Source organism: Marmota marmota, unplaced genomic scaffold (genome assembly GCF_001458135.2).
Source record: "Marmota marmota marmota unplaced genomic scaffold, marMar, whole genome shotgun sequence".
NCBI lineage: Eukaryota > Metazoa > Chordata > Mammalia > Rodentia > Sciuridae > Marmota > Marmota marmota.
In genome coordinates this window covers 3314698-3326619 of record NW_025999900.1, presented here as the reverse complement: position 1 = coordinate 3326619, position 11922 = coordinate 3314698, and the positions used below count along the sequence as shown (strand labels likewise).

At 36.8% G+C, this 11922-nt stretch overlaps 1 protein-coding gene across 6 annotated transcripts in view; it reads right to left on the bottom strand.

Moving 5' to 3' along the window:
* The window catches only part of Syne2 (spectrin repeat containing nuclear envelope protein 2), a 329254-nt gene that overhangs the window by 230796 nt on the left and 86536 nt on the right, over nt 1-11922 (bottom strand). For all 6 annotated transcript variants that reach the window (XM_048798469.1, XM_048798471.1, XM_048798472.1 and 3 more), the window contains exons 7-9: nt 10874-11055; nt 7097-7293; nt 287-387 (exon numbers count right to left, since the gene is read on the bottom strand). In XM_048798469.1, the coding sequence (XP_048654426.1) occupies nt 287-387; nt 7097-7293; nt 10874-11055 (480 nt within the window). The remainder of the gene's footprint in view (nt 1-286; nt 388-7096; nt 7294-10873; nt 11056-11922) is intronic.

Below are 11922 nucleotides of genomic sequence, written 5' to 3'. Positions count from 1 at the left end.
CAATTTGTAAATCAATGGATGTGTAACTGATGTGATTCTGCAATCTGTGTATGGGGTGAAGGTGGGAGTTCATAACCCACTTGAATCAAAGTGTGGAATATGATATGTCAAGAAATTTGTAATGTTTTGAACAACCCACCATAAAAAATAAAAAAAAAAAAAAAAGAAAAAAAAATCACTGATCTATTTAATTAAATTCTGTATGAAAATCATAACCCAGTTTTTTAAAATTAAACCAGTAGTCATATACAACAAAATGACTTCATTTATACTGATAAAGACATACCTGAGTCATATCTCCAGTCCGAGAAGCATCCTTGGAATATTGCAGAAACTGTGCCACATAGGTCATGATTGACTTTTCATCGGGGTTAACAACATCCACGTCTGCAAGATATACCACACTATCAATTAGCTGTAGATGTTAATTTACTATAATGAATACTCAAGTACAAGCTATGCCACAGCCTATGCCATTGGGTTCACAGGCTCTTGAACCAAAGTAGCTGAGTAACCATGCAATCTCGCTCATTCAACCTTGCTCCAACATTGTACAGAGGGCTTATATCTAGGGCCACATGTGTGCAATTCTGGCATGGGTATGTACACAGCCTCACGTTCCTAGTTACAAAGTTTCTATGATGCTATATGTGTGAGGCCATAAGTATTCAAGAAGGTAGACAGAAGAAAATTAAAGCATTTCCCTTTCTAGAGACATGGTGCAGAAATTCCCCCATGTTGCATTAAAGAAGTCCCTTGCAAAATAAGTTCGAAAAACAGGGACTTCCCAGAGAGTCAAAATGGTTTTAAATTGTTTAAGTGCAGGACTTCTCCAAGCATATAATAAATCAAGTGAATCATAAAATCACAAAGAAAGAGATTCAATATGCCATAGACAAAACACTTCATTTGGGGATGTGTCTTTGTTGCCAAAACAATTAATATGTCATACTGAAAAGGAAATCTTCTCTACTTATTAATTCACTTAAATTCAATGCAACACATACTTATAGAGAGCTAACAAAGGCAGGTAAAAAGCAGGAGCTACAAAGGTGTATCAGGTACAGTCCTTGCCCTCAGGGACCTTATGATTCATCCCTTTGTTCATTCAACAAGTAGATGCTAGATGCTCTAAGGCACTGTCTGCCCCTCAAGGTGTTGATGGCTAGAAGAAAATAAATGACAGATATAACACACTAGGATGTTTTAGTGAGCCTGTTCACTAGGCCCAAAGAGTGCTATAAGTCAGCTAAAGGAGAAAGTAAATTTAATCCATGAACAAATAATATCACTCAAGGCAGTAAGCATATAAAAGCTATCAATAAAAAGTTGGGGCTGAGGTTTCAATATAGGAAGGATTCCTAAGAATCGAGTTATTCTGTTTTCAATGGAAGAGGTGTAAAAATCAAGAGATGCATAAAATAATGATACTGGCTTGACTAAATATCCCTTTTTAGACTTCTCATTTTATATGAAGCCATGATGCATGAGGATTAAATAGTTTAACAAAATTGTGTCGGAGGACAGGTCCCTTAATCAAACATGACTATGATATTTGGTTTGCATAAATAGTCATAATGCATCTCACATTTTTGAGCTATTATTTAAACTACAATAAGTTGTGGGCAATCATTCCTACAGAGGAAATTTGTTTCTTTTTTTAATATTTATCTTTTTAGTTGTAGTTGGACACAATACCTTTATTTTATTTATTTATTTTTATGTGGTGCTGAGGATCGAACCCAGGGCCTCGCACATGCTAGGTGAGTGCTCTACCGCTGAGCCACAACCCCAGCCCAGGAAATTTTTATTATATTGTATTTTCCATTAACTGCCTAATTATTTGCACATATTAAAATAGAAAAAAATTACAGCCATTAAGGGGGATACGACAGGAGGAACACTCAAGCCCAGAAGTTCAAGGACAGGTGCCCAACAAACACAGAAAGACTCCAACTTAAAAAGAGAAAGAGGGAGAGAGAGAGAAATTTTCATCCCAAGAGTGAAGATTTGGAGAATCACAATGTAAGCTTTTTTAAAGGACAATAATCAGAAATAAGAAATTAGAACAAAGTATGAGAAAAATAAAGAAAAAATATCTAACAAAAAGGAAAAGAAAAAGATGGGGAGGAAATTTTAAAAGGGTAAAAAGAGAGGGAAGGCAAAAAAAAAAAAACAGGAATAAAAGTCAACAAGAATTAATCAAGAACTACACTGGGAAAAGAAAAAAAAAAAAAGAACAACAACAACATGAAACCAGACCAATCCCCAAACTGATATACAGAAATGTGGAATCATTATCCTAACTGTGAATTTAGAGATGTCACCTAATTTGGCTGGGGGAGTAACTCAATGGTACAGCACATGTTTAATATGCACTAGGCTCTGGGTTCAATCCCAAGGATCAAAAAAAGAAAGAATTAAATATTATCTCAATAAATATTGAACTCTCATGAAAACCAAACAGGCAAACCCCAGGTAGGTGGGGATACATCCAAGGAACACAGGAGCCAACTGAAAGAGCTCCCAACAGTCAATGCTTTTATCTTAAAACAAACTTTTCTAAAAAAAAAAAAAAGAATCGAGCATTAAAATAAACAAAATAGTATTGGAGTACAATTGCTAAGTATAAAATAAAATATCAACAAGCACATAGTCTTATAAATAAATGCTTGAATAAAAAAATAATAATAAATGGAAAACAGACAAATCTCCTGTGCAGAAGACCTGTTAATAACCTTCCATCAAGGAGGGCCAGCCTCGTTCACCTACGTATGGGCTACGCAGTGATTTCCCTGCAAAGAGTACAATATGAAGGAGAGGGGGAAACTTCACAGCAGACAAACCTGAGGGACATTATTAGCTCAGCCAGGTGGTCAAGGTCAGCATCAACAGTAACAAGCCATGCTGATAGCACGTACCCTTGAACCTATGTGATAAGAATAGCACGTTGGTTTGGGGATTTAGCTTATTTCTCTTCACATGATATTCTCCAGCTCCATCCATTTACTTGCAAATGCCATAATTTCATTCTTCTTTAAGGCTGAGTAATATTCTGCAATCTATTGTCTTGTATAATTAATTAGAATAAATTTTAAAAAAAAGAACAGCATCTTGCCTCTAGGCCTTCTTCCCAAGAACCCACGAATACACTGATTATGAGGGGAAAAAATAAGAAATCAATTATAATAAAGGGACCTTCTGCAAATGCCTGACCAGCAATCTACAAAACTGTCAAGGTCATAAAAAACAAAAAAGTGTAAGAAACAGTCCAGTCAAGAGTTGCCATGATAACTAAATGTAATATGGTCCCAGGGAGCATTCTGAAAGGGAAAAAGGTCATTAAGTAAAAACTAAAGAAATTCAAAGAAAGCATGGCTTTTAATTGTAATGATATGTCACTATTGGTTATTTAGTTACAACAAATGTACCATATAATGAAAAATTTTAAGAATGAGGAAACTGGTGTGGGGTATGTGGAAACTTACTGTACTATATTTTCAACTTTTTTAAAGTCTAAAACTGTTATAAAAAAAATGAAGCCTGTTTAAAAATAAATGAAGCCAGGCATGGTAGCACACACCTATAATCCTAGTAGCTGTGGGGCTGAGACAGGAGGATCTCAAGTTCAAGGACCAGCCTCAGCAACTTATCAAGGCCCTAAACACCTTAGTGAGACCCTGTCTCAAAATAAAAAATTTAAAAAGGGCTGTGGATAAAGCTCCATGGTAAATTGCCCCTGGGTTAAATCCCTATACCAAAATAAATAAATATCCAATTAAAAAATAAATGGAGGGCTTTATATACAGAGATATGAAAAATTGTGTTCTATATGTGTAATAAGAATTGTAATGCATTCCACTGCTGTCATGTATTTGAAAAAAATAAAATCAATAAAAGATAAAAATAAATAAATAAATAAAACTAAAAAAATGGAGGAATGAAGTATCAATACTTACTATAGCATGGAGGAATCTTGGAAACATTATGCAAATTTAAAGCAGACAGTCACAAAAGACCACATATTTTATGATTTCATGTATATGAAATGTTCAGAATTGGCATGGGGAGGTTGGAAGATGGAGAGTGACTGCTAATGGTCTCAGAGTTTCCTTCTAAGGTGATGAAAATGCTCTACAATTGATAGTGGTGATGGTCGAACAATATTGTGAATATATTACCTTAAGTTGTACCCTTAAATGGATAAATTATATGCTATGTGAATTATATCTCAATAAAACTGCTTAAAACCAAAAATATTGGGCTGAGGATAAAGCTCAATGGTAGAGAGAAAGCTTAGCATGCAAGATGTTGTGAATTCAATCCTTAGCACCAAAAACAAAAAATTACTTTTAATAATATATATATGTAAGTGACAAATCCCCAGTCACCTGGCCACTGGTGTACAGGAGCCAGCTGGCTCACACTAATTAAAGAGAGCTTAATATTAATTGTTCAGTAGTTTTGTAAGCTGTTTTTTAAAAATAGTCATCATTAAAAATTAAACTATGAAGAGAGGGAGGGAAAGGGTGGGGGTATGGGGGACAGGAAAGATGGTGGAATGAGATGAACATCATTACCCTAGGTACATGTGTGACTGCACATGTGGTGCAACTCTACATTATGTACAACCAGAGAAATGTGTACAATAAATCAAAATGCATTCTGCTATCATGTATAACTAATTAGAACAAATAAAAAAATTTAAAATTTTTTTTAAATTAAACTATGTAAATATACAATTAAATGCTATTAAAAGCAAGGGTGATTCAACTCATATGATGGATACAAACCAGACTTTCTGTTATACTCTAGAAATTTAAGGATACATGAAACACCACTTAGAAAATGCTGTGAAATGTGAGCCCCAAGCAAAGTCGACAGTATGATGAGAAATGCAAAGGAGGTCTAATGGGAAGCTGTATTCACAAGGTCCCCTCCCGATGCTCTGCATTAAATGGTACCACATTTAAAAAAAAAAAAAAAGCAAGGGTGACAAATACTCAAAACTTATCATTCCCTAATTACTATATTTGCATTTTACTAGCATTTATGGATAGGGTTATTTATGTCCATTGCATTTGTATGATGGACATAACATAATGGTGTGCTGCTCCACATTTTTTCCCAAATCTATACTCAGTGACTTCATGACAGCAACTTGAAATCAGCCATATCAGTCATATTTGCACCAAAAAAAAAAAAAATAAGCAAATGAGAGCTTGATTGTTCTTTTGTTGAATGCTAAAAAAATGGATGGAGAAATTGTTAAGGATATACATAAATCCTAAAAGTATGTCCTATCTGTAGCTCTTACACTGTGGTATTTGCACCATATCAGTCGTATTTGCACCATATCAGTCGTATTTGCACCATATCAGTCGTATTTGCACCAAAAAACATAAGCAAATGAGAGCTTGATTGTTCTTTGGTTGAATGCTAAAAAATGGATGGAGAAATTGTTAAGGATATACATAAATCCTAAAAGTATGTCCTATCTGTAGCTCTTACACTGTGAGATTTGCACCATATCAGTCGTATTTGCACCATATCAGTCGTATTTGCACCATATCAGTCATATTTGCACCAAAAAAAAAAAAAATAAGCAAATGAGAGCTTGATTGTTCTTTTGTTGAATGCTAAAAAAATGGATGGAGAAATTGTTAAGGATATACATAAATCCTAAAAGTATGTCCTATCTGTAGCTCTTACACTGTGGTATTTGCACCATATCAGTCGTATTTGCACCATATCAGTCGTATTTGCACCATATCAGTCGTATTTGCACCAAAAAACATAAGCAAATGAGAGCTTGATTGTTCTTTGGTTGAATGCTAAAAAATGGATGGAGAAATTGTTAAGGATATACATAAATCCTAAAAGTATGTCCTATCTGTAGCTCTTACACTGTGAGAGTATAAAAAATTCAAGAAATATTTTTCCAGTATTTGACTTAGCAAAGCAATAACTCATGTCACACCGAAGAACAAGTGAAATTTTGACATTCCTCGTTGCTATTCCACTTAATCATTAACATAAAGGAAATTATCAACCAAAGTGTAGTTCATGTAAGAACTACACATGCTCAGCAAACTGCAGCCCCACGTTGCCTACAGATGGATTGTAAGAGCTTGACAAAAACCAACTAGCACTTTGGGGCTATTTGAAATTTATAATGCATATCATATATTATTATTGACAAACTGTGTCCTACATATCTTTTACCTCAGTAAAATGTATGACATGTTTAGATGTGTGTGTTTCACATTGTTCTGGAGAGCCAGCCACTGAACATTTACAATATATACCCTGGTGATAAAGCTGAGACTAGAATTTTTACCTCTTGATCTGTTGGTTCATTATAACTTTCACTAACTCTGTATACCTCTTTTTATTACTTTAATTCTTTTTTCTTTTGGGGCTGAGGACTTAACCAGGGTTTTGTGCATGCTAAACACAAGCTCTACCCCTGAGCTATATACCTCCAGCACTGACTTTTGTTTTTAATGTCGTTTTGTTTATGAAACAACAGAATTCAAAGTAAAGTGCTTCTCAGAAAGAAATCATTTTAATCTTGCTTTTAGAGTCTTGATTTAATGACGTTAAAATAAATTATGATTTGATAGTAATCTCTGCAAACATAACTGGCACAATATTTAGGGCTTTCTAGTGAGGACAGCAGAAAGAGCAGCAGTTTCTGTTCCTAGAAGTTCTGTTTTAATAGGAGGAGGGAATGGAAAGGGGAGATACATAACAACCATAATTAAAGACTCAAAGAAACATCTCATGAGGGATTTACAACAGAAATAACAGGATCAAGAAGAATACAATAGAAGGAAATTAAGACCAAGGCTCAAATTATTCCAATAAAGTCACTGTCTGCTTCCAGCTGTGGCTCCACCCCTAATATTACTGAAGTTATTAACTAATTGGTAGGAATTCCTCATTTCATGAAATTCAATGAAGAGTTTAAGCTAAACCCTCTAGGACTAAAATATAATGTTGCTGTATTTGCTTATATAGAGATATTAGTTTCAAATCAACTTTATGCTGAACCTTTACAAAAATTGTTTTAAAAAGAAAGAAGCTTCTTTACCTTCTGGATCCAGCAATTTGGGGATTTTTAATTCTCGTTCTGCAATTCCAAAGGCCTCTTTCAGATTGTCCTTGTTGGATCGATGCTTCATACTCTTCATGTCAACTAGGTCTGGTCGCAAGGCATGAATGACAGCCAGAAAAGCCATCCCATTTCTCCAGCTTGACTTAAAATCTGTCACACTGACAGACTCATATCTATCGCAGAACGACATGATACACGCAGTTAAAAATAATAGATCAAAACACTCCCACTATATTCAATAGTAATTAAAATGTTTCAGTGAACCAAATAACCAATATAAACCATTCTACGAAAAATTTTATCTTCTAGTCAAATTAAAGCATAAGTTAAACTGCACCTCTGCTGTAGTGCTAGAAATGCAAATTCTCAAGCCATTCTCCACAACCTAATGAATCACTCTAGAAGTGGGCCCGAAATCCACATCTTTAAAAGCCCCCAAGATGATAATGATACTCATTCAAGTTCAATACTCTTCATGCACAAGCTGTTGGCTCAAGACTGACTCTAGACTTTCACCTTCAGTTACGATCCTTCACTTGAGAAAACAATTTTTCTTCTCACTGGAGCAATTAAGTGACAAATTGGGCCTCATCAATAGCTAGTAGCCCACAGGATAGATGGACTTGGCCATTCCTTGGTTTAGAAGTCTGTCATTGTGAATAAATGGGCAAACGAAATATGGTCTATACAGTGGAAGATTGGCCTAAGGAAGGCAGGAAATGCTGAGATGAGCTGTGACATGGATGAATCCAAATGAATTAAGCCAGCTATAAAGGACACATACTGTATGATTCCACTCACACACGGCAGCCACAGTAGACAAGTACATAAAGACAGAAAGGAGGATGGTGGCTGGGCAGGGTAGCACATGCCTGTAACCCTAGCAGCTCAGGAGGCTGAGGCAGAGGATCACAAGTTCAATGCCAGCCTCAGCAACTTAGCAAGGCCCTAAACAACTTAGCAGGACCCTGTCTCAAAATAAAAAATAAAAAGGGCTGGGGATGTGGCTCAGTGGTTAAGTGCCTCTGGGTTCAATCCCCAGTACTCACAAAAATTAAAATAATAAGAAAAAAAAAAAGTAGAATGGTAGATGCCAGGGACTGGAGGGGGAAGAAAGGATGAATAGTTGTTGTTTAACAGGTAAAAAATTTCAGTTGTGCAAGATGAAAGAAGTTCTGATGTGGCTGGCGGTCAAGGCTGCACAGCAACGTACTGAACGCCACTGAACTGTATGCTTAAAAATGGTGAAAATGGTAAATCTCATGTTATGCATAATAACCTCTCAGGCCCTCAAGGGCCCTCTACCTCTCCCATCTCTGCATGTCCCCTGCTCTTACAGTGCTGTGGCCACCCTGGCCTCCCTCCTGATGTCAAAGCCACACTCCTCACATTGGAATGCTTTCTCACAGACTTTCACACTTCCACCAAAGCCTTCCCTTCTGGGTCTCAGTTCCAAGGCCCCTCCCCAGAGAGGCCCTGCCTGGCCATCCTCTCTCTAACCATCAACAATTCTGACCACAGCATAAATCCTGCCTCATCTTGTTGCCAACTCTAATTATCACAGTTCTTTATCTGTTTCCCTCATCAGGATGCAGGTCCCTGAGAGGCAAGGCCTTGTCGTTCTTGTTTACCATGGCAGACTCACTTGCCAAACTCTGCTCGGCACATAATGGGGGCTTACTATATGTATCTATATATTTTGAATCACTCATTCAACACATTTCTATATTATATTTCTCTATATTTTACAAAAGGAAGTCTTGTACAAGTACGGATGCCAACAAAATTTGAGAAATATTCCAGAACAACTATAATTTCCTTTACTCTCTCATTTAAAAAAAAAAAAACATAAAGATATTCACTAGACAAAAGCTACTCAGTAGGGCTGGGGGTGTAGCTCAGAGGTATAGCGCTTGCCTAGCATGCATGAGGCCCTGGGTTCCATCAGAGCCCTGGAAAAGGAGTGGAGAAGGTGGGGCGGGGAAGGGGAGGCAGGAGAGGAAGAGAGGGAGGGAGAAAGAAAATGAGAGCGAGAGAGATTAGGTACCCCGGATTACCAGTTAGAAAGTACTGGGAGCTAGGACTTCAAACCCAGGAATTCTGGCTTCAGCCTGTGCTCCAAGACAGTAAGTTAAACTAATGGCTAAAGGAATGTAGTTCAGAGCTGAGGACAGGCCCAGACCCTTTCCATGGGACTGAGAGGGCCAGAACCAGCTCATCACTGAGCAGCAGGCACTGTATCAACAGAGCACCAGGCCCTGAGGTTAGTTCTGCATTGATGAGCTGAAGCCAGTACCACAAAGATGTCACTGCCAGGTCTTCAGAGAGTGCACAGTTAGGCTGGGGACTGATTGGCAGGATCTAAGCTCACTTAGAAATAGAGAAGGCAGCCAGATTCATGTGTTTCACTAAGAAGAAAACACAACATACTACAATATAGTCTTATATCTGAGTCTCAGAAAAACTACAGAATATCGAAATACAAGTCACCTAAAAAATATTACCAATGATGGCCAAAAAGAATAAATCAAGACAAATCACTCAAGAGGTGCTGCACCTTAAGTTTAGCATCAGCTGTAGAGTTGAAAAGTAATGAGGGACAGACACGGAGAAAAGAAACACTGTGGTAAAAATACGAGGCTTTGAAAGGATATAAAGGTTATTTATTCATAAATCAAATATGATATAATAATGCTTTTTGTACATGCAGTTTTAGGTAAAAACTAAAATTTTCTCCGTAGAAAGTTCATTTAACGTATCTAAGACCTGTAAGTTGTGCATGTTTGTGAGTGAATGACAACTAAAGAAAGTTGAGGCTGAAGGCAGAAAGGAACCTCTATCTCCCAGCCTTTCATTAGGAAGAACTTACTCAGAAGTCCCCATCTGAAAGGCCTCTGAAGCCTATTTATGACTCTACTTACCTGGACAATGCTACCACATGATGAGCAATGCCTCTGGCACCCTGCTGTTCTTCTAGTGGGGAGATCTCCTACATATTAATCCCTCATCCTTCCTAAACTCCAATGGCTAGAATAACCATTGGTGAAAACAGAAAGAAAATGTTTCCCAAAAGCAGAAATACATTTCTTTAACAATAAATTATGACCACTACCTTCCCTTTATCATCCCCACTTTTTAAAAACACATTGTCTCTAGTTTCTTTGTTTCCCAACTGAGTTGAGTAATAACTAATAAAGTCTTTACTTCTAAGTAATAAAGACTGTGGTTTCTTCATGTAATCATGACAGTATCAAGAGAAAACTTTACGTATTGGTTACTTCCTCACTTATTGGTTAATTGATACATTCAATACACATTAATGGAACACCTAGCATGAACTCTCATTTCCTAAGTCCTGGGGATACATAGTCACTTAAGACATGGTTTAACTTTCAAAGATCTCATAGTGTGGTAAAAGCCCTTAAATCTAAACCCATCCTGCAGATGCACAGAAGAATAGTGCCTGAAGAAGAAAATTTCCACACAACAGCAGACCACCTAAACACAGCAATGGGAGTAAGTTTACCCAGATATTTCACTTTCTGGCCTTCAAAACCAAAACTGGCCAAGCTCATGAACTTCCATATTTGGAACACTCATTAAACAATGAAGGGAGATAGAATTTTCTCTTTAGGTGTAGGAGGCCTTGGGATAGCTGTTAAACCCAGTCAGGCCTGATCTTCAGGCCTGGAAGTCACTGTGTTAGTGGAAACGACTGCCCTGTGTCTCTCCGGATCCCAGCAAAGAACTTACCTGGCACATTTGTCTTGAGCCCACAAGAGAAGAACTTTCTTTGCAGACAACTGCCATCGCTCTTGGACTTTGAGGCATCTCTTTGCTGGAGGACTTGAGGTAGGAGATGAATCAGCCACACTCATATCATCCGGGGAAGCTTGATTGTAATTGCAAGAATCAGACTGGGCAAGATCCTCAATCTAAGGAAAGCATGATTGTCATCATGTATAAAACACGTTACCAGGACTGAACAAAAATCCTCAGCCAAAAGAAGATCAAAAAGTATTCTGTAATAGTGACAGCTAACTCTTGGTAAAGGAGCTCTGGACAAATCCTTCAGTAACAGCATTTATCATCTAGGTCATACTTTGGCTTTCCATACTTTCATCTAGACTTGGGTCATTCCTGGCCTTCCCCAGGTATGGCATCCCACATAGAAGGCAAGCATCCATTCATTCCCTGACCTGGTTACAGAGCACTTCCCTGAAGCCCAACATTTGCCAAACTAAACCAAACTAAACTAAACTTAGCTCCTGGGCTGCAATATCTTTAGAGACTGAACCAATCAAAATGCACCTGAATCATTAAACATCAAGAACAAATGTACAGGGCTAGGGTTGTGGCTCAGTTGTGGAGTGCTTGCCTAGCATGTGTGAGGCACTGGGTTTGATCCTCAGCATCACATATAAATAAATAAAATAAAGATACTGTGTCCATCTACCACTAAAAATACTTTAAAAACAGTGGGTGGAGTTGTAGCTCAGTGGTACAGGACTAGCCTAGCATGTGTGAAGCCCTGGATGTGATTCTCAGCAATTCATATAAATAAGTAAAATAAAGGTCCATTGACAACTAAATATATATATATATATATATGTTTTTTTAAATATATTAAAATAAATACGTACATTTATTTTAATATATTTTAAATGCATATTTTATAAATTTTATTTTAAATATATGTATATATTTAAAATATATTAAAATAAAGGTCCATTGACAACTAAATATATATATATATATATATATATATATATATATATTTTTTTTTTTTTTTTTTTTTTAAA